The sequence below is a fragment of the Lissotriton helveticus genome, chromosome 12 (genome assembly GCF_964261635.1).
Source record: "Lissotriton helveticus chromosome 12, aLisHel1.1, whole genome shotgun sequence".
In the NCBI taxonomy this organism is placed as follows: Eukaryota; Metazoa; Chordata; class Amphibia; order Caudata; family Salamandridae; genus Lissotriton; species Lissotriton helveticus.
This window is the reverse complement of record NC_136073.1, coordinates 1,280,421-1,304,881: the sequence shown is the minus strand read 5'-3', so window position 1 is coordinate 1,304,881 and position 24,461 is coordinate 1,280,421. Positions and strand designations below refer to the sequence as shown.

Sequence of the window (24,461 nt, the reverse complement as noted above, 5' to 3'; positions counted from 1 at the left end):
AAGAGACATTAGTTAGTATTAGATTCCTTACCGACCCACCCATCCTCCCCGTTCTGTGAACCGATATCTAGGGTTATGGTTACCCCTTTCAGGGCCCTAGTTTCAATGGCACCAGTGTTGGTTTTTAACATGGCTCAGCGCTTCTGGCGCTGAAAATCTGTGTCTAAGAACTGACGTCAGCACGCGGAGGCGGCGTCTAAGTACTCCGACGACATCATCACGGCGCCCACGACGCCGACGACGGACGCGGAGCCGCAGACGCCGCCTACCGGCGCGCAAGGGTACTGCTACTGATCCAGCGGGCTATAGAAAATATATCATAAACTACGCTACCCAATTTCATAACCTATAAACAAAATTCTAAACTATACATGGACCCATTTATGAACCTGATATATTTTTGGGCCTACTGAATCAGGTGGTCAAATAAATCTATATACACATTATTTACAAACTATAAACATATTTATACATTTGCAGAAAGAATATTGTCATTAGAATAAAACCCAACCATTTAAATGACCACTATAGGCGACGTGATCTAGCTAAAGGTAACCTATACTTCTAAATAACCAAGACCAGCTTGTTTGTCAAAAGTAAGAATTTATTTTCTAAATTATGGTATGTAAGTTTTATAAATGAAATTTATTTGCAATAAAGCAAGCATGATAGTAAGAAATATGGAAAAATACAATTTAAGCAATTTAATCAAATTTAAAGAAATTATATAAAGTTTAGCATTTCTAAAACCTATTTCCCTAACTGAGCTAAATAGATAGAAATTAAAGTAAAGATCTTTGAGGATTCTTACGTGCTCCAAGCAAAGTCCAACAGCACATCACCCTCATCGGAAAGTCAGAAAGCAGCAGCCAGCCCAACCCTAAGGGCATGACTTTTTATACCTTTCTACGCTAACTAAACTAGCAAAGGAAAGTTTTCAGAAATACTCGACGTCCCATTGGCTGAAAGTGACAAGTGACATGTCACCCGATTCTTAAAAAGTTCCACAAAATCATGTCTTACAAAGACCATTGTCTCTTCCACGTGAAGCCAGAGGCTTCCTGCGATTGCAACTTTGTTTTAAGTCATCCTCGCAGCTTCCATAGTCTTACAGTGCAACTTCCGCGGATGCCAAGTTAAGGACTGACAAAAAGTTCACTTTCGACCTTGGCCATGTCCGACAGAATGATGTCAGCTCATCAGTTTTTGCTTTGTGAATGCAGCTTCAATAAACGTTTTAATTCAGAATGGGCGTCTCGTGACTTTCTGCAGAAATATGAATTAGCTCTTTTTGTGCGGCTCAAATAGTTAGGCCTCAAAAGCAGGCAACTTATGATTTCTAGTATAAAACAAACACAAGAAAAGTATTAATGCAAGAAATAAAGTATATTCTGTATCCACCCCATGGTTTACTAAATAATTAACCCACCCGATTAATCAAAATGTTACCTAGCCATTGCAAACAAATAAAGCAGCGTTTATATTTACCAGTCTCCGTTTTTCAATGAGACCCATATGCACCTAGAATAGTAGAAATGACATTACACAGACAAGAATAAGCAAAACAAGCACATGCTTATTTTAAATATGCAACAGTTAGTAATGACAAAAACGAAAACAATAAATTATTTTATTATTTTGCACGAACAAAAAGATGCAACATTTATGCACGTTTATGAGCACACATGTTAGTCCCCCCACGTGTAAAGTTTAATCTAGGTTGTATTAGCACGACATATCACAAATCATTAATAATTTTATTCATGTTATGGAAATGTGACTTTGCGAGTTTAAACAAAATTTTGTTTTCTATCTCGCTCCATCAACTCCCTCATCTGGTGATTAACAAATCACCACACCAGCACTCAAAATTTTGGTAAATTTAATTTATAAGAAATCGATTCAAATTCATTGTATTAGTAAACCTAAAAGTCTGTTTCAGCATAATCTTTACAATTAACATGACGCTCTCTATGTAACTCCTGCAACTCAATCTCCCTTTCCTCTTCTTTTCTGAGTTTATAAATTCTCTTCTTTTCTCTTAAATGCTTCTTTCTTTTATGCAACAAACAACCTACTTTAGTCAAAATAAAAATAAATATAATTATAATCAAAGGTGCCAGAATCTTGCCAAGAATTGAACTTCCGATATTTTGAAACCAGTTTTTAATTGCTCGAAACCTATTTGAAAGTTTCCCAGTAAAATCTTCTTCTTCTAAAGGAATTATTTCAGAATGCATTTGTGTAATATTCTTAATATACATTTCAATATTTTTACTTTCATCCGGTATATATGTACAGCAATGTTGGACATGTAATATGCCACAGACTCCTCCCTCTTTTGCTAGGAGTATGTCTAAAGCAAGACGGTCTTGAATTACCATGGATCTAATTGCAATAACTTCAACATTCACTAATTGAAACCCATCAGCAGTGTCAGTTGATAATCTATCAACTATAGTGGACAATTTTCTGATTCTCCCTGCATTTAGGGTTATACCAACAAAAGGTATTACAGCTTGAAAAATATCTCCCAGAACTTCAGTAAAAGTTTCTCTTTTAGCTCTATTTACATAATTATGGATTTTAAATAATCCTTCTGAATCTCTGTCAACATGAAACACTTTAGGAAAAACAATTCCCACATAACAAGTTCCATACCAATGGTCTGGAAGGTTGTAGTAGGCTTTGTCACCACAAACAAAATAAATTCCAGGAAAGATAGGATCTTTTCCACCTTTAAATCCCCAACCTCCCATAATTTGATAAGTATCTTCACAGTTGCTTGCACCTACAAAATAATTATCAAAAAGTGTGTTATCTCTTCTAATGCAAAGCTTTCCACTAACAGGTTTGTCTATGTGAATTGCAATATTTTCAAGCATTTTGCCATTTAGTTTCTCATCCTCTTTTTGCCAGAATGATGACTTAGTCTGCTTGACTAATTCATTTCTCTTATAAATTGCTCTTCTCTCCTCAACCATATTCAGAAATTTCTTCCCTTCAGCACTTAATTTACATGTTAGATTATTCTTGTAAGCATACTCATAAGTGAGTTCGTTAGTAACAAGGAAATATTCTCTTAATTGTTTAGCTTTCTTATGCTTATTTAAAGCATTATCAATCTTGACATTAGCAAAAATCTCATCATAATTTGAATAGTAATATTCTAAACGACCAGTTTGATAAAATAAACTAGTTAATACACTACATGTAACAGCATAAGTGAGAGGAAGCATATTATATGTTACTCCCTCAGAAACAGAAGCGGGTAACTTAACGCACACATAACAATCCTTTGCATCCATTACCTTTACATATTCACTCAAAAGCTTTGTGAAAGTATTGCTTGAAAAATCACCTATTGATTTATCTTGATGAATGTTAGGCTGATGATCAATTACTTTTGCAGATGCACTATGTTTAGTTTGGCTAACCAGAGCTTTGCTTGTTAAATTAACTTTGTGTAATTCTCTATTCATTTCTAAAGGTATAATCACAGCTAGTATCAACCAGAGCAGAACTAAAATGAGCAGACACACCAGAGTCATCTTACAGCATCTTTTAAAAACAGAGCATTTTGAAGTGCTCTCCTTAATGTAAGGCATTTTTAGGTTAGTTTTAGCCTCAAAAATAAAATTAAAAATAAAAATAAAAATAAATTTTAAAATTTATATACACCCCCCTTTTAAAATATTTTTCTTTTTATAACCCTAAACAAGATTTCTTCGACCTTATGTCATACATAAGTTTTTCTTCTACTAGACAGTTTTTCTTCGACCTTGTGTCAACTAACAGGATTTCTTCAGCCTTATGCCAATTTAATAATTTTGTACTTCAATCATTGTCACTAATTTCTTGGATTTCGTTTTCTTCTTCACTACTATCATATATATCTATAACAGGTGGAATTACTAAGTAAGTCCACTCAGGAGACTTGTATTTCTGGTTTGGTCTAATTATTCTCTTCCCTTTTCTTGATATCACTTCTATTTTCCTTCCAACTCCAACCTCTTTTCCAGGACTCTTTTGACTACTTATTTCTTCAACTTGTTCTATTGGCTTTTTAATCAATCTGACTCTCAATCTTCCACCAGGCCAGTAGTCTGCTTTTCTCACGTACTTTTTCTTTGGTTCAGAATTATTTGATTCTGACTTCCAAGTCCTTTTCTTTCTGCTTTCACTTCCACCTTCCACGTCACTTTCCTCAGTTTCGTAGTCTGAAATTTCAATTGACTCAGGAACTTCTCTATATGGCAATTTCACTCCTTCAGGAACTTCACTTTGTCTTCCATCACTGGTACTCGGTAATTCGTTCTCCTCCTCTTCCTCAATTACCTCTAGCTTCCCAGATTTCGGAATGTTGTTCCTTACTTCAGAGCTTGTTCTCTGCCTTTCGATACTCTCCTGGTCTGAAACTTCTTTCGGTTCAGCTTCTTTGTCTTCAATATAGACAACCGAATCCTCAGTTATCTTTCCTTTTAGCAGATTCTCTTCACCTTCAGAATCTATTTCAATTATTTCTAAGTCTTTTCTTGCCAGATTTCCATTCACCGGCACAGTTTCCAGATGTCGACTTTCTTGTCGATCTTCAGAATCTGGAATTACTTCACCTTCTGTTCTGTCTTCTGCTTCAGAATCAGAGTCATCTGTGGTATCACTTTCAACATCAGAATTCTCAGGAGTTGGTATTGGAATAGTATGACTTGGATGAATCCAGCGCTTCAATCCTCTGCACTTTACAGCATTAGTAGTGATCAAGATTACCTGCCTAGGTTTCTGCCATCTAGGAGATAGACAATTCCTCCTCCGATGTACTTTCGTTCTGACCCAGTCTCCAGGTCTCAGATCATGTGTCAAAACTTTGTCATTTGATTGTGCTTCAGTTCCCACCTGATTAGACACAGAAGTTACCATATCAGATAACCTTTTACAGTAATCCAAAATTGCACTGTCATTTATGCTCAACAGTTTACCTACAGGTACAAAAGCTTGCCTCATAACTCTTCCCATCAAAATTTCATGAGGACTCAAACCTGTCTTTTTATCTGGTGTACTTCTTATTGACATCAAAACAAGTGGAAGAGCATCAGTCCACTTAACTCCTGTCTCTAGACACATTTTTCCAATTCTGTTTTTGATAGTTCCATTTATTTGTTCAACTACACCTGATGCCTCTGGTCTGTATGCACAGTGTATTTTCTGCTCAATACTCATAGCTTCGCAAATTAACTTCAACAGTTTGTTATCAAAATGGCTTCCTCCATCACTCTCAATAGTGACTGGAAAACCGTACCTTGGGATGATTTCTCTGAGCATTAGTTTTGCTACTGTAATTGAATCACAATGTCGTGTAGGAAAAGCCTCTACCCACCTTGAGAACAAGCATACAATTACAAGTACATATTTCAAACAGTTGTGTAAGGGCATTTCAATGAAATCTATTTGTAACCTGGTAAAGGGACCACCCTCTCGACCAATTATTCCTGTCCCCACCACTGATTTTCTGTTTGGATTCATTTGTTGGCATGATAAACACCTTTGACAAAAAGATTCTGCAATAGTTCTAAACTTGGTATTGAACCATGTTTCTTTAAACAGTCTGACCATAGAATCTCTTCCTAAATGTGCAGGACCATGATATAATCTGGCCATGTCAGAAATCATGCAATTTGGTAAAACTACTCTCCCATCTTTGTAAACCCACACTCCATCTTCATCACGTTGTCTACAATCTGATCTTAACCATAGGTCTTTTTCTTCATCATCTGCTTCGTTTTGTAAATCTCTAATCTCATTCCATGTTTCTACAATAGTTGTTAGCATTAATGAATTTGAATCAGTTTCTGTACTTCTATTCCGATTGTAAGAATAATTTTTCCTTGCGCAGTACTTTGCTGTTTCATCTGCGAAGGCATTTCCTTTAGAAATATAATCAGTTCCTCTAGTGTGTGCTGCACACTTGACTATGGCAATTTCTTTTGGCAATTGTATTGCTTCAATTAATCTTCTAATGAAAACTGCATTTTTAATTGGTGACCCTGTTGATGTCATGTATCCTCTCTGTGACCAGAGTTGTCCATAATCATGCACAACTCCGTACCCATACTGACTATCTGTAATGATGGTAACTCTTATATCCTTTGATATTTCACATGCACGAATTAAAGCAATCAATTCAGCTACTTGAGCTGAACGAACTCCTTCAAGACATGATGCTTCTTTAATGTTTTCGACTGTACAAACTGAGTATGAAGCTTTCAAGACACCACCTTCGGATCTTAAGCATGAGCCATCTACAAAGTAGACAAAATCCGATTCAGGCAAAGGTCTGTCTTTGATGTCTTTTCTGGGTTTAGTGCAGAATTCCATGACATCTAAACATTCATGTTCTGTCTCAATGTTATCAACAATTTCAGAATCAGGCAGTAATGTAGAAGGATTCAGATTCAAACATCTTGAAATTGAAACATTATCTGCTCCCAGTATGATTTTCTCATACTTTGTCAATCTGCTACTTGTTAAATGTTGAGTCTTACCTCTTGTCAGTAATATTTCAACTGAATGAGGCACAAAAACTTTCACAGGAAATCCCATAATGATTCCTTCACTTTGTTCAAGACTGATACTTGTAGCTGCAACTGCTTTTAAACAACCTGGTAATGCTTTTGCAATTGGATCAAGAACTGCAGAGAAATATGCAATAGGTTTCTTTAGGTTTCCATGTCTCTGAATTAACACAGATAATGCACATCCTTCTCTCTCACTGCAATACAGTTCAAAATCTTTCTCATAATTTGGCATACCCAAAGCAGGAGCTTGGCATAAGCTCTTTTTCAAGTTTTCAAAAGATTCCATCTCAGCATCATTGAGAATAATTGGATCTTTTACATCTGATTTGGTCAGTCTTTGTAGTGGTTTCGCAATTACTGAAAATCCACTTATCCATTGTCGACAGTAACCTACCATTCCCAGGAACATTCTGACCTGTCTTTGTGTTCTTGGCGGTAACATTGCTTGAATCATTTTTATTCTCTCTATTGTTACTTGTCTTTTTCCCTTTGCAATTCTGTGACCAAGATATTTCACTTCCTGTTTGCAAAACTGTAGTTTTGCTGGGGACACTTTATGTCCTTCTTCTGCAAGGCGATTTAACAGAATTATTGTGTCTGTTACACAATTTTCTCTTGTCTTTGCAGCTATTAACAAATCATCAATATACTGCACCATCGTAGACCTACCTGGTAAGTCTAAATCTTCTAATGATCTTTTTAACAGTTCGTTAAAGATTGAAGGACTTTCTGTATAGCCCTGAGGGATTCTTGTCCATCCAAGGGTCTTACCTTGGAATCTGAAAGCAAAGATTTCATAACTGTCTGGGTGTAGAGGAACAGTAAAGAATGCATTGCAAAGGTCAATGACTGTGTACCATTCAGCATCATATGGAATCTGAAATAGAATTACTGCTGGATTTGGAACCACAGGACAACATGGAATAACAATTTGATTAACCTTTCTCAGATCTTGTACGATCCTAAATGTTCCGTTAGCCTTTTTAACTCCCATAATTGGTGAATTACAAGAGCTACTCTTCATTTCTTCCAATACACCTTGCTTGATTAATTTTTTAATTACAGGTGTAATACCTTCAATTGTCTCTGTTTTCATTTTATACTGTGGAGTGTTTGGAAATTCTATTCCCTGCTTCAATGTAATTTTAACAGGATCTACGTTTTTCATCAGACCCATCTCATTCCCAGTAAAATCCCATATTTCAGATTTCACTGTTTCTTTTAGCTCTTCAGGTAAATCTTTTTCTTCAAATGCAGGAAACAATTTTGTTTCTTCTGCTTCCATCATCATCATTGTCATTCTGTACAAACCATCTTCCTCCATTGTTTGTAATTCAACTCCTTCAGGAGAACAATATATTCTGCAATTCATTTTACATAGGATGTCCCTACCTAATAGATTTACTGGACTACTATTACAAACCACAAATCTGTGTTTGTCTCTGTAATTTCCAATTTCAACTGGTACTGGATCAGTTAAATCTGTTTTAATTTGCTGATTACTTACTCCGACAACTTGGATGGTATCCCCAGAGAGAGGTAGGTTTTCAATTTCCACTGATCTAACAGTAGAACGGGTAGCACCAGTGTCCACTAGAAAAGTGATGTCTACATCATTAACTTTCCCGTTTACATAAGGACCAGACTGGTCAACCTCAAGAGTGGCTCCAACAACACACTCTTCCTCCTCTCTCGGGCACCGTCAACAATAATCATCAGAATCACTGTCTTGGCTTTCTGTCAATAAAAATTGTTGTGAAGCATTTTGCATTTGAACCCTTTGCTGTTTTTGCTGTTTTTGTGGTTTTATTACCTGTTCACATCCCTGAAATCCCACGTTTGGATTATATTTTTGAACTCCCCCACAATTCGGAAAAGGTGGTTGTGGCAACTGGTCTTGTCGATTATTCACCTGTTGTTGTTGCTGTTGTTGTAATTGTCGCTGAATATTAAATTCATTTAACCCCTGTTGCATCTGTAGCTGTTGCTGCACGTTAACACCATTCTGCATCTGTGGATTCAATAAGGGATTCTTTAAGTTTCTAGGAGGATGAGGACACTCGTCCCTCCAATGTCCAATTTCGCCACAATTAAAACAAGGTAATCTTTGTTTCAGCTCTTCTATTTTTGGGCTAAATTTCTTTTGGAAATTATTACCTTTAAACTTTCCTTGTATCTGGTTCGTATTTCCAGTTTGAACAAAATTAGTGTTCTTATTTCCCATGCTGGCAATCTGTTGCTCAGCTACCTTTACCTGTGCCCACATGGCTTTCTCCTTTAGCTTCTTCTGTTTTACTTCTAATTCATCGCTACAATATTTTGCTTTTCTCAGAATATCATCTATAGATAGTGCTTGCCATCCGACAATACTAGTTCTGATCATTTCTCCAATTTCAGGTTTTAATCCATAAACAAATCTATAGATAAAATGACTCATGTCTTTCTCATCTAATTTTTCATAACCACTGTATTGTTTAAAGATTAACAGTAGTCTTTCATAAAAAGAATGAACTGATTCTTTTGTTTCCTGCTCTGTTCTTTCTATTTTAACCCAATCAACTTCCTTGGGTGGAATTTTGTTTTTCATCCAAACAATTACTTTCTCATAAAAATCCATTACAAGTGGATTTGGGGCACCTGTTTCTTTGATTCGCTCAGGTTCTGTTTTTGGCCAACTAATAGATATTTTACATTCTGTCCAAAGATCAGATGGAACAACAATGTCAAAAAATCCATCCAAATCAATCCACAGAACTTTTGACACTTTGATAAATCTATCGACTTGCCTGTACCACTCAACAGGTTTCTCTCTTAATTTTGGAAAGTCATTTGTGAATAACAGAATGTCCTGTCTCGACCATGGGACATGAACATATCCTCCACCTGCAACTTCTCTCATTGGAAATTGTTTTGACAATTTTTCTAATCTTTCATCTTCCTTTCTTTTGGTCCATTTAACTCTCCATTTGTTCAGTTCTCCTAGCTTTTTGATATAGACAATCAAATCTTTAATGTGAACTATTCTTCCCATTGAGTTCAAACTCTCAATGTCACTTTCTGAGAAATCTAATCTATAATGTTTTGCAAAATTCTTTTGTTTACTCACATCGATTTCAAGTTCTGCAGCTAGATCCTCTAATTGATCATATTTATTTTTCGTTTTCCACTGAATACTTTTGCAAATGAATAGTAGTTCATCATCCCGATAGTAATTTAAACTATCTGGGCCAATTGTTCCAATTATTAATTCTTCAATATTTGCTTTTAATTTGGCCACATCAAGCTTTGGTGTAGTTACCCTGACTTCAGGACTTCCTACATCTGACATAGCACCCATTGGTGTCTTTGGAGATAAATCCTCATTAAAGGTTAAATCAGGCATTCTCGATCTAGAAGTGTTTAATTCAGTCAAGTCTGAATAAAATTTTTCAGCAGGCTTTTGAATTTCTGTATTTAAAGGAATAGTTAATCCAGTTTTGTTTGTATTTCTTTGATCAAATATAGGCTGAACAGGACCTATTGTTACTGGAACTGTGACAGCTTCCATGCCTTTTGTCATTCTTTTAATTAATTCTTCTTTAGACCTTAAATATTCATTATAATCATCATCCTCAACATTTCTTGTTTCTCTTGTATAATCTTTTGGAGGTTCCCTTGCTCTTGGAGTCATTGAAAAATGTCTACCCTCATTTCGAGCATTCTCAAATTCTGGTCTTCTAGGAGTTTCAGTGATTTCACAATTATTTGGATAAAGTTTAGGAGCTTCATTAATTGGAGGTGCACTCGGTGAAGTTTCAGTAGAAACCACCGGAGTAGACCATGATCTAGGAGGTCTCAAAGGCTGATTAGGCTGTTTATTTTTAGCAGTTGTATATATTTCTTCCATAATTGCATCCTCAGATTCACTTTCCATAGATTTTCCTGTAGGAGAACCCATTACCATTTCATGAATTAAATACAATCCTTCACTCATGTTTCCCTGTCTCCACATTCGTAATCTATCTTCATGAGTTTCTCTTTTCCATGATGGATTTTTAGAAGGTCTTTTAATTCCACTAGCTTCTCTTTGTAACTGATACATCTCATCTTCCCACTCAACTAAAGCTTCAAATTGAGTTGGTCTCGGTTTTGGAACAAGAGTATTCATTTTCTCTCGTAAGTTTCTTAAAACTCTTACATTAAATGAACCATCATCAGGCCAAGTCAAAACACCATCGTTTTTAGTATAACGTTTCCAACTGTCGAACCATAAGACAGTATGATATCCATATTCACCTTCCATGTATGCTGCAGGTGTTTTATACTTATGAAGTAGTTTACCACCTCGCGTTTCGATTTTCTTGTCAGGTGAAAATAAATTCTTAAATTTCTGAAATAATGTTGTCTTTTTCTCAACATGTTTAAAATGATAACTCATTTTTAAAAGTTAAATTTAATTCACAAAATCGTTCGTAAAATATTTCCGGGATGTTCCGCAAAACAACCAATCCGTGCGCGAAACACACCAACAAACCAATGGCAGTTGAGCTGCGTCACTTTTCAGCTCGATCAATAATTTTGGAGATTTTCCTAAGGACCAATCAGCTCACAGGCCGTCAGAGACTCAGGAGCCAATCAGAATACAGCTTGTGACGTAGGTCACCCAATCCCAGCGCGGCTCTGTGACGTACACAGCAGCTGCGGTTTCTCGCTTCTCACTCCTGGCGCTTACCCCTCCTTCACAAAATCTTTTCACAGCGCCATTTTAAGAACACTTTTCAGTGTAAATTAATTCTTAACAATGACTTATAAAGACAACATCTGTTCGTTTCACTAATTAGGATAGTTTACATACATTCAAGTATCCACACTTCGGAATAGACGGCGCTATTCACACTAAGGATAATATTCAATTGTCAGTAGAGTAACCTTACCCCACCCTTCAAGCAAGTATAATTATGAACTCGCTTTGCTCTGAACCCACCGCGAAGTGAAAGTTCTAAGAGTTCCACTTGAACATAAAATACAACTCAAACTCGCACTTTTACACGGAAAATTTCCCTAAATTCAAACACACACGAAATCCGTACAGGACTCTCACCTGTTTATAGAAATCATGCACCGTTAGCAAAATAACGACGTTATCCGTACAGGGCTCTCACCTGTTTATAGATATGAAACATGTACCCGTACAGGACTCTAACCTGTTTATAGATAATCATGCACCGACGTTAAATTTTACCCTTCACTCAAGCTCGGATATAACTAATACTCTCATCACAGTGAGTTTTATGGAAGGCGCTTTGTCCCTATTCTCATGCTGCTTTGATTTCTTAGAAAATCCTCACTATACAAGATTCAGACCTAGCCCTAAAACTGTGCTGCTCGGCGACAACACTATGGTACACGGCGATACCTCTTGTGATACTCGGCGATATCACTACAAACGAACAGATGGCTTGCGTGACTAATTTCTCGCCACACAATCTATACCGGTATAGCTTACAGATAGGCACGAAAAACGAACTTAACAAGTGTTAAAACATTAATCCTATTTGTATACCATGACGTAATTCTTAGCAACCAACATGTTACCTTGGTTACCCCTTAGCAACCATCCTCTGCTACCAGATAATTGATCCAGCGGGCTATAGAAAATATATCATAAACTACGCTACCCAATTTCATAACCTATAAACAAAATTCTAAACTATACATGGACCCATTTATGAACCTGATATATTTTTGGGCCTACTGAATCAGGTGGTCAAATAAATCTATATACACATTATTTACAAACTATAAACATATTTATACATTTGCAGAAAGAATATTGTCATTAGAATAAAACCCAACCATTTAAATGACCACTATAGGCGACGTGATCTAGCTAAAGGTAACCTATACTTCTAAATAACCAAGACCAGCTTGTTTGTCAAAAGTAAGAATTTATTTTCTAAATTATGGTATGTAAGTTTTATAAATGAAATTTATTTGCAATAAAGCAAGCATGATAGTAAGAAATATGGAAAAATACAATTTAAGCAATTTAATCAAATTTAAAGAAATTATATAAAGTTTAGCATTTCTAAAACCTATTTCCCTAACTGAGCTAAATAGATAGAAATTAAAGTAAAGATCTTTGAGGATTCTTACGTGCTCCAAGCAAAGTCCAACAGCACATCACCCTCATCGGAAAGTCAGAAAGCAGCAGCCAGCCCAACCCTAAGGGCATGACTTTTTATACCTTTCTACGCTAACTAAACTAGCAAAGGAAAGTTTTCAGAAATACTCGACGTCCCATTGGCTGAAAGTGACAAGTGACATGTCACCCGATTCTTAAAAAGTTCCACAAAATCATGTCTTACAAAGACCATTGTCTCTTCCACGTGAAGCCAGAGGCTTCCTGCGATTGCAACTTTGTTTTAAGTCATCCTCGCAGCTTCCATAGTCTTACAGTGCAACTTCCGCGGATGCCAAGTTAAGGACTGACAAAAAGTTCACTTTCGACCTTGGCCATGTCCGACAGAATGATGTCAGCTCATCAGTTTTTGCTTTGTGAATGCAGCTTCAATAAACGTTTTAATTCAGAATGGGCGTCTCGTGACTTTCTGCAGAAATATGAATTAGCTCTTTTTGTGCGGCTCAAATAGTTAGGCCTCAAAAGCAGGCAACTTATGATTTCTAGTATAAAACAAACACAAGAAAAGTATTAATGCAAGAAATAAAGTATATTCTGTATCCACCCCATGGTTTACTAAATAATTAACCCACCCGATTAATCAAAATGTTACCTAGCCATTGCAAACAAATAAAGCAGCGTTTATATTTACCAGTCTCCGTTTTTCAATGAGACCCATATGCACCTAGAATAGTAGAAATGACATTACACAGACAAGAATAAGCAAAACAAGCACATGCTTATTTTAAATATGCAACAGTTAGTAATGACAAAAACGAAAACAATAAATTATTTTATTATTTTGCACGAACAAAAAGATGCAACATTTATGCACGTTTATGAGCACACATGTTAGTCCCCCCACGTGTAAAGTTTAATCTAGGTTGTATTAGCACGACATATCACAAATCATTAATAATTTTATTCATGTTATGGAAATGTGACTTTGCGAGTTTAAACAAAATTTTGTTTTCTATCTCGCTCCATCACTACGCAAAAAAATTCCGGATCCAGTCTGACGCCTGGGGATATTCTAAGGTAAGGAATCTAATACTAACTAATGTCTCTTACAGATATATCATTACACAAGTAGTAACTTGTGCTACGTTCTTGATGATGAGTAACTTGTACACCACGACTAAACTTAGTAAAACAAAAAAAGGAAAAAGGAGTGCTTGAAATAATCTCTGTCACTGGTAATTATTCTGGCCACATTCCAGTTCATTGTTTTTTCTTCATTTTCACTTCAGACATGGACAAATCCTAGTTAAATCAGTCTTAGCTCCAAACCCTTAGCTGAACCACCCAGAAAACTACCCTTTGATATGTTTCAGCCTTTGCTGAGCTTCTTCTTCAGTGGATATAGCCTCAGACAATGAGACAGCAAGCTCAGACCCAACAACTGTCTATATACTACATGCACAAACAAACAACGGTAAGCAAAATACACCATACCGTAGCTGTACCAACAATTACCAAAATGGGAGATTTACTGTAAAAGAAGTATGTCTTAAAATATTTAATAAAACTTCGACAGGATAAAAATGCAGAGGACTAAAGAGAATTCCAATAGGCCTGTGTGGACGTCGTAGCAAAACAGCAGTCCCAGGTGGGGAAAGGGAACTACAGCAAACCTCCCTCAAACTAATTCTGGTTCCTCCCAGATGTGCCAGACAACCCTGGTTCACTACTCTACTTGAGCTCTCTCTAGTTTCCCATCAAATCTCCCAAACAAGATGGACCTGCTCACGCAACATCAGGGAACCCCAAGGCATCCCAATCCAAAACAACCCAACTTAACCATTTGGCTCCTGAAATCCTAGAATTTTGGCATCTTGATATACCCCTTGAGTGCATGGATCTACTCGGAGAAACCCATCGCCCGACCACTGGGGCTTGTTATGCAGCAAAGATCCTCTAAAACCCCAAGTACAGGACATTGTCTGCTACCCTTTTAACTTGCAATGCTCGTTGCTAGCTTGCACACGTATTCCCTTACTTGTGGCTGCAGTAACAGCATACTTGCAAAACAGTGGACTCTCAAGCCTCTTCTGGCCCTGTAATTAAGGTTTTCATGGAAGGGTTGAAAAGAGCCATCCCTCCCAGACGACTACCAATACCATCCTGGAATCTGAATATTGTTCTCACAAGATTAATGAGGCCTCCTTTTGAGCCCTTTCATTCTTGTCCATTTCAACTTCTATCATGAAAAGTAGCCTTCTTAGTCACCATTACCTCCCTTAGAGGGGTAAGTGAGATTCAAGTGTTAACTCTAGAAGAACCTTTTTTCAAAGTATATCCTGACAAGGTAGTTATTTGAACCAACCCAAAGTTCCTACCTTAGGAAATATCTTATTTTCACCTCAATCAAACCATAGAATTACCAGCTTTCTTTCCACACCCAACAGCAGTAACAGAACAGGACTTTATACACTAGACATTAAAAGAGCCCTCATGTATGATATAGATAGGTCACAGACATTTCATAAAACTCAAAACTTATTTGTTGCCTTCTCCAAACTTTGTTGAGGGAGAGCCATTTCAAAGCAGGGAATTTCTAGCTGGCTACTCAGGTGTATTCAAGCATTCTCTGCCAAAGCCAAAAGGTAGCCTGTAGCACCTCCAAGGCCACACTCTACTATGAAAAAAGCAGCCTCGGTGTCTTGTTTAGGCTATATACCAGTTCCAGACATCTGTACGACTACTACTTGGTCCATGCTACACACTTTTGCTAAACACTACTGTGTGGACGTTGTAGCAAAACAGCAGTCCCAGATGGGACAAGCTGTTCCACGTACACTCTTTCACTGTTCTGCAACAGCCACCGGCTAGCCATAACCTTATATTGGGAACTGCTTTCTAATCCGTGCAGAGCATTTGTATCTACAGCTACACATGCCACTAACGCAATATGTTACGTACCCTGTAGACATCTGTTTGTGGCATGTAGTGCTGTAGATTCACGTGCACCACCCTCCTCCCTGGAAGCCCTAGCTTGTTTCAGATACTTTACTTCCTTTTTTGTTTTGTCTTGCTAAGTACATGAACATCCTTATGCTTCGCTTACTCTCTATCCTACACCCGCTGAGCGACAAAAGTATTTAACTATTGAGCCGATGTTCATGCACCATACTGCATAAGGGAGGAGTCAATATACCTCATAGCTCAAAAAACTTTCTTCGAACAAAAACAAGTTGGACACATCTGAACCCAACATTAGATGGCAGTAATATGCACAGCATTTGAATCTACGGCACTACATGCCACGAACAGATGTCTACAGGGTAAGTCACATATTCCGTATTATCCTTCCCACCAGCCAAGATGCACTTGAGTGCTTGTGGAGTCTCTGCAAGGCGTTACCTGCAAGGAAAGGCACCCATTCATATCTCTCCTGGCTCCCCAGGACTGGCTTTGGATTGTAGAGGGCACACTGCATTGCTCGAAATGGAATGACATCTGGAGGGCATGCCTGCAGGGAAGAGAGAAGAGAGGGTGGCATGAGAGGTGACAGCATTCTAGGTAAAGCGCTCGACTCATGCCCGTGTGAGGCGCTCGGCTCCTGCCCGTGTGAGGTGCTCGACTCCTGCCCGTGTGAGGCGCTCGGCTCCTGCCCGTGTGAGGTGCTCGGCTGCTTCCAGATACCTGAATCTTTACTTCAGACTTCACTTTATTTAATTTTTTATTTAATACATTTTTATATAGTGCAGACTTTACCCGAAGGTGTCAGAGCGCTGTACAATGGAACCTGTTATGTTACATAAGAGAAATGTTACAAAATAGAACGTTACAAAAATAAACAGAAGACTAGAAGAGGTAGGATAAAACCATAGAAGGCAAGAACTCAATATCAAACACAGCAAGCAAGGGTGAGGAATGTACAAGAAAATATTACAAATTTACAATGATGAACAAACTTCCTGGCGGGGTCTGAGAATGAGGGTATTAGTTCTGAAAGTGTCTTTGGAAGAGAAGAGATTTGAGGTCCGGATATAGGTGTTGGCACGGAGCAATGGAGGAAGCGAGTTCCAGATTCTCACCGCATTACCTGAGAACAATTGAGCCATCGATCTTTCCCTTTTGAAGGAGGGGGGCTCAAGCAGAAGCTTTTCCGCATTCTGAGAAGGACTCGAGCCTCCGGACATTTTCAGTTTATTCGCCAGGTAACGAGGGGAGGAAGTGCGCAGGGCTTTGTGGGTGATACAAACAGTTTTGTAAATAGATCTTGCCTCAATGGGAAGCCGTCGAAGAGAAGACAGGATAGGAATGATATGGTCACTTCATTTGGACCCTGAAATAAAGCGAGCTGCTGAATGGAGGACGGATTTGAGGGGGGAGAGGTGGGATTTGGGTAGGCCAGTCAGAAGAGAATTGCAGTCATTCAGTCTAGATAGAACTAGCGATTGTACCAACATTTGAATCTCTTTCTCCAGGAAGAGCCGATGAATCCCCCACAGAAGGCGCAGCTGGTAACGTGCGTTCTTAGCAATGGAGTGATGTGGGAGATTAGGTTGAGTCTTTTGTCAAGTATGACACCTAGGGATTTAGCGCTCTCGACAATGATGAGTTTATTGTTGAATAAATTCAGTTGATCCATCCAGGATTGAACATGAGGAGGAGAGAGAGAGCTAGATAGTAGGAGAAATTCAGGGGCATATTACCAAGGGCCTTATCGCCGCTTTAGTGGGAATTTTTCCCGCTAAAGCGGCGATAATTTAATCACCCTATTACCTAGCTGTCGCTAACACCAGTTAGCGACAGCTAGTAGGAGATAGCGAGCTTCTGGGGGCCCACTTTGCATGTCAGCGATATATATCGCTAATGACATGCAAAGTGGGCGTGCCAAGATGTTAGCGACTGGAAACAGTCGCTAACATCGCTAACTCCTATTACCAACTTTTGGAAATGATCGCGCTAAGTGCGATTATCTCCAAAAGCTAACACCTGCCCAGAGCAGTTCTTAGCCATGTTATCCAATGGGAGGTGGATAACATGGCTAAGAGCATTTGCTCGGTAATGCATGAATATTGCGGACTTTTCAGCGATATTCATGCATTGCGGCCGATTTTTATCGCTTAGGAGATAAACCTTGAAAATAGCAAGGCTCCTAAGCGATAAAAATAGGCGAAGCACGGCGATATAATTATAGCCGCTAACCAAACTTAGCGATATTTTTCGCTTATGTTTGGTAATATGCCCCAGAGTTCTGTGTTTGTGGGAATTGTGAAAAGATTTGAGAGATTAAGGCAGGAGTGACATCTAGCGGTTACGTTTAGAAATGCAGCTGCCTTCACACTTTGCTTCTACGTCACAGAACAGAGTTCAGCAGATGCAGCTGCACCCTCTCACACATCTGGGGGGTTGTCAGACTTGGCTGCAGTTGGCCCTGTGCTGGACTTCTAAGAGTCTGCAGTGAGCGGTGCAGTGGAGATGCTTTGCCAGACAGCACAGAAGGCGCCAGAGGCCTGGGCTCGCTCCTGGAGCGAGCCCAGGCCTCTGGTGCCTTCTGTGCTGTCTGGCACAGCATAAATCACCCCCCCCCCCCCCCGACACATGTCAGAAGGACCCACAGGCTGGGCGTGAGCTGTGCACTTCAGCACACATGCAATGCAAGAATCCACTTAGAAGTGAACACATTCCCCCTTGGTACTGGCAGCTTCAAGAAGCTGAGAAAACGTCCCTTTCCACACAAAACAGCTTTTGTGCTGATAACTCAGTATCAGTGTTTTGTGTTGCTTTGTGAAGACACAGTGTTAGTACACCTGGGCGGTGATGTGTACCTGCATGGCGCAGACTCGGTACTGCCTCCCGTCCCCTGCGCAGCGGCGTTCCATGCGAAGCCTGCAAGGATGACAACATACATGTTACTCTGAGGAGTCAGGCGTGTTTCGATGGATCTGTACAGGAGCACAAACGGATGTATGACATTACAACGCATGCTTTTACATCGCATGCCTTTACAACGCGGTATTTACAACGAATACCTTTACAACGCATAGTGCTTTTGGGCGCTGGATAGTGAATATTTTAATTTACTATTCCAACCCCAGTCCCCGTGGATAGTAGGGAAGGTGTTGGATAGTACATTAAACCTATTCCCTATCCTAGAGCGCCCCCCAGCGCAATGCGTTGTAATGGTTTGCGTTGTAAAAGTTGCGTCGTAAAGGATGTTTACCAGCGCAAACACCTTATAGGCACATTCAGAAGCCCTGCTGCGTGTCACAGTGTTATACATCCCTCACCGCCAGCATCACACAGTGTAACCCATAGGTACTCGCAGATATGTACCCAGAGGCCTCAACGTAGGGTCTGTGGTGTGTGCGAGGGCCGTATTGATGCAAGCGGGGTAGGAGTGGTGCTTAGCGGGCCCCAGGGTGTCGGTAAAGTGAGTGTTGGGAAAGCGAAGCATGTACATGGTGTGGCCAGTGAGTCGTGAAGTTATTTTGAAGGTTTCCTTCTATTCGGCCTTTTACATAAACCCCTAGTCTCAAGAAGATTCGTAGATTTGACAGTAGTGTGCTGTGCAGTATCTGAATCTCTGTCTCGCTCCCGCACCTCGGGGTAAGCCGCCTCTGCTTGCTATCACCACCTCAAGAGAGAGTCAAGTGTGGAAAAGGGAAGTGACCTCATTGCTGAACTGGAATGAAATAGAATAGCAGAATGAGAAACCAGGAAACATATGATCAGTCCCGGCTTCCCCACTTTACCAAATTGTGTGATGCTAGGCAATTGTTTTATTTGACTTTGTTTCCCTTTTCTTCATTATCACATGTTAACCCCTTGCATGCTTATGATGAGCTCAGCGGAGTGGAGCTGCATCATGCCGCGGCCGGGCCTGTGCAGGCGTTCTATTGGAGTGGGTGGAGTCATGATGAGCCCAGCTCGTCACGAGCACCACGGCGCCGCCACCCCCCCCCCCCCCCCCCCCCCCGGTTAAAGAACCTTCAACTGTATGTGTTCAGGATATGCACTGTACAAAACCTTCTCTTGTGTTTGATTTAAAAAGCTATAATGTTGCCCATGTTTAATAACCGCCCAGGCCACCCCGGAGGGGCCCACATGCCTGCTGGCTTGCCCCTTAGTTTACTACTGGCATTGTTGTCTGGGTGGGAGAAAGCATACGCGTTTTTACGCTCAGTTTTTGAAAACTATCACTTTTAAAAAATACTTCTCAATGTGGTGATATTTGATGTACTAAAGTGAAACGCTTGTGTGTGTTAATTAGATACATGTTTTTGAATTTAGAAGAGACTTTGTCATTTTTGTACACGTTTTTTGCATGAGATCTTAAAAAATTAATGTGTTCCTAAAGTTAGGTGGTGCTGGATACCTTATTTGCTTCTTTTCCTTCATTTATCTTGTAAACAAACGCTTACCCCTTTATTTAACATCTTTCTGAAAGTTAGAGCTCTCTTAACTAAACAGCAGCCCAATGCGGTTCTTCAGCCGAGGGCCACGTGTGAAGGTCAGGAGGGCCGCAAGCGGCCGCCGGGCCATACTTTCAGTATCACTGGTATGAACTCAGGCCCCCATTACCGGATTTAGTCGTAGGGCAGCGTTGCAAGTCACTTTGTTATGCTGCCCTACTCCAAAGTGAAAGGGCAGGAATGCATCATATTTATGCGATACACTGCAAGCCTGTCCTTTTCCCGGCACTGGCAGGGCTTCGTCAGTGTAGCGCCAATTCAGGCACCCTTGCAGCTTGGTGCAAGAGCACCTCCATTGCATGCAGAATTGTTTTTGTGCAGGAAGGGCTCCTTCCAGCACACAAAGAATCCTAAAAGGTTTTTTCCTCTCTCCTTGGGCCTCATTTATGAAAAGTGACGCATCGCTGCGTGAAAACAGCGATGCGTCACTTTTCACTGCGCTCTTCCTTGCGACATGCTTGATACATCATATTTATAGTATGACGCATCATGGCGCAAGGAGTTACAGATACGTCAGTATTTCTGACGTATCTATATAGCGCAAAAGTGACGCATTGCTGGAGTGTGTCACAAAAGTGACGCAACTCCAGCAGTGCGTCCTTTCACATGGGGCAAGCCCCATGTGAAAGGGCTTGCGTCAGTCTTGCGCCTGCTGTGAGGCAGGCGCAAGATTTTGACGCAACAGCATCCTAGAAGTGACGCAGTGAAATCTCATAGATTTCACTGCTTCACTTCTACGAGGCTTTTTGCGGGGGCACGCCCCTCCTGCATACATTATACCTGACGCAGGTATAAAGTAGCGCAGGGGGTTACAAAGTGACGCATCTGCTTAGATGCGTCACTTTGTAAATAGTGCGCAACAGGAGGCATGTTTTATGCCGCCGATGCGTCACAAAAAGTGACACATCGGAAGAGCAAAAATGACGCAAGGCCTCATAAATGAGGCCCTAGATGTGCTGCAGAATAATGCACACATAGAAAGAGGAAAAACAAGGAGAAATACAAGCATTCCTTGCCTGACCTCGAGTGGCGTATATTCCTTGCCTGACCTCGAGCGACAGACGGATTTGGCACTTCCCCAGGTCTACATGATTTTGTAAATCTGGGGCAGCATCAAACATTCATGGGTGTTGCGTGCAAACGTCCACCGCCACGCAGGATCTCTTTTACAGGGCTGAAGCGCGCGTTTAGAGCTGATGCTCGCCATCTTGCTGCCCACGCCCGCTTTCTATCCCATTTGTCAATGGCACGCAGGCGTCATGCATCTTCCTATGTTTAGCCCTCCCCGAGAGCATGGGCCAAATTCTACTATCCACCCCCAGCTCCCATTTTAGCAAATGTTTTCAGAACTACTTTTTTCTTTGTTTCGGAGCGCTGTAAACAGGGGCTCGTTCTTTCACTAGCTCTGAGCTCCATTTCTGTAAACAGGGCTGTAAATCTTGTTCTTATCTCGTCATAAATGTTGCACTAAATAATAACATATGTCCTAGTGTTTGTGGGTTTTTTGGTTTTTTTTGGCCAGGATTTGAACTTGTTTGTTTATAAACTTCCAACTAGAAACATTTTGAAGGTTCCGCTTGATGAAACGGAACGGACCGGTCTGAAAGCTATTCTGCATATCAGTGTATGCAAGAACTGTAGGAAGGTGGAATCTGACTACATGGTTGCCCCCACTTTTCCCCCGGTGTTTTGATGGTTTTTGTCTTCGTTTGGCTGGGATCCTGCTATTCAGGGCCCCAGCACATCTGCTTTCTCTCTAACTTGATTCCAAGTACTTTAGGTACAATCCAGTTTGGTTACTGGGGTACCCTTATAAGTCTCTAGTATATGGTATCCTATATACCAGGGCATAGGTACCCCAGAGGCCTACCAGGGGCTGAAGCATGTATTATGCCACCCCATGGCAGCTTTCCAAAATGACACCACAGGTCTGCTACAGCAGCCTGTGTAAGGTGGTGCATGCACTCCTTACTTAGATATAGGTTCCCTATTTCTACCTTATATCACTGCACACATAAACCCTATCATCCCTATGGCAGGCCTTATCAATCCTGAAGGCAGGGTGCTGGGTTTTGTGTGAGAGGGTGCCCATACATGAGCAGGGCCCCTCTGCAGCCTTCGGAATCTATTCTCTGAGGCTGTTCTGTGATGCAGCCAGACCATATACTCTTAAGTGCATTATAACCTCGCGGTAAATGCTAAATTTGAGATGGCTGCATAGAAACATGTGTTTGGTGTCAAACACCTTGGAATCATACCTCACCGCCAGTCCTGGCGGCGGGGTTAGAATTCCTCCTAGAGGGAGAAATATGACTACACCAGTACACCCGGTACCAGCTTAGCAGAACCCTGGCATCACAAAATGGATGCTGCAGCCTCCTGCTGCTGGACCAAACTGTGGCAGGGAAGGCCTGGACAATAGGTTTCCTGTCACAGGGAGGTGTTACCACCTCCCAGACTGTCTTTAGTGTATTGGGGCTGGGTCGGTGCACTCCAAGAGTGCTTTGAAGTCAGCACTGGGGGCACATTTGGTGTCCCTGTACATAGCCCAGTTCAAACAGGTTGCAGGGGCTACCAGCCCCTTCTCTAGTGCAAAACTGGACAAAGGAAATGGTTGTAGCCACCCCTCTTTCCAAACCCTCCCATAGGTGGGTCCCCAGAGTTTGTCCCACCCCTTACTTGACTATAAGATAGGAAGTCCGGACTACAGTACTTTAGATTACACCTTGACGAAACTCTGATACTGAATCCTGGAACTTGGACGATCTGCACGATGCTGGATAACTGAAGAATATCCCTTGGAGTAAAGGAGTTACTCCCCTGCGTGGCAGGCACCTAAGACACCCGACCGGTATGCATCCCTGAAGCTCCCGCCAGACTCCGAAGTATTTGCAACACAGGAGGTGGATTTCCAGACTTTCCAGAGGGCAACCCGAGTCCCTAGCAAAGCTGAGAACCGTAGACCTCATGGGTACCATGGAACCAGAACCCCTGGAAACCGTGCACATTTGCAAGTGCATTAGCTTCTCGACATCCCTTGAGGCTGTGCATTGGGTTACTTGTAGCCCAGAGTCCGAGCACCTTTTCCACCGAAGATTGCTGGCTTACACTCCACGAGTATTCCATGAGCCGGCCCTTTGTGTTTTCACTCGAGGTAACTTCGCGATCCCTGGTCCGTCAACTGTTGGGTCCCTGAGAAGGCAACTTTGACTTTCCTTGGGCTTCCCGGGTTGCTCCAGACGTGCCCTGACTCTCCACCACTTGGGGAGTCTCCTTGACCTTGTTGGTACACAGCAAAGCATTTTTTCTCTTTCTGCGTGGGTTGCTGTTGCCAAGGCTTGTTGGGTCCAATCCAGGCACCGTCACCGCAGCACTCGACATCCTTTGTGGGACAGCTCCAATCCAGCTCCTGGTCATCATCGACGCCTCCTGGTTCTCGTGGCTGCAGAGTCAAGCTTCACCTCTTTGCACCAGAAACACCCGACACCGGTGGGCATTCGTCCACCGAGCCCCTGGTCACTGGCAAGTGACCCAGACTCTGTCCCCTCTGCTTTCAGGTTTTTCACATCTTTGATCCAGGCTTGGATCACACCGGTTACTTTTCTTCTCCACGGCAGCAGCACTTTGCAGCAGATCGCCATTGAAAACAACGACGATTCCCGACACCATTTACCACCTTTGCACCCAGCTTCCCTGTTATGTTATGTTATGTTAAGCATTTTGTAAGGCGCAACAGCTGCCCAAGCGACAGGGCGTCCCGGCGCTAGAACCAACATAACCAACTGGGAGGAAGAAGAAGACCTACAGGGGGGGGAAAAGATGAGTTTTGATAGCTTTGCGGAAAGCTAGGAGGTTGTCGATGCAGCGGATGTGGGGGGGGAGGGAATTCCATAACTTGGCTCCTAGCAGTCTGAAGGAACGACCTCCTATGCGACAGAACTTGGTATAGGGGACCTCAACTAAACCTTGCCCTTTAGAGCGAAGGTTGCGTTGGGGGTTGTAGGGTGTGAGCAACGGGCGCAGGGGCTCTGGTCCTTCAAAATTCAGAATTTTAAAAGCAAAAATGAGGGCCTTGAATTGGATGCGAGCTTCCATAGGCAGCCAATGCAGTTTATGGATGGTAGCTTTTACGGAGCACTTTCTGGGTAGGCCAACTATTGCCCTGGCGGCGGAATTCTGAATCCGTTGGAATCTCTTAATTTCAGCTTTATTGGCTCCTAATAGCAGCACACTGGCATAGTCCAGCCTGGCTAGGATGGTCGATTGAACAATCAATTGCCTCGTTTTTGAGTCGAAGAAGCC

The 24,461-nt window shown here is 41.0% G+C and overlaps 1 protein-coding gene across 2 annotated transcripts in view; it reads right to left on the bottom strand.

Moving 5' to 3' along the window:
• The window catches only part of ADAMTSL5 (ADAMTS like 5), a 287,008-nt gene that overhangs the window by 180,819 nt on the left and 81,728 nt on the right, over window positions 1-24,461 (bottom strand). For both annotated transcript variants that reach the window (XM_078668537.1, XM_078668538.1), the window contains 2 exons: window positions 18,513-18,573; window positions 16,096-16,204 (listed from right to left, as the gene is read on the bottom strand). In XM_078668537.1, the coding sequence (XP_078524663.1) occupies window positions 16,096-16,204; window positions 18,513-18,573 (170 nt within the window). The remainder of the gene's footprint in view (window positions 1-16,095; window positions 16,205-18,512; window positions 18,574-24,461) is intronic.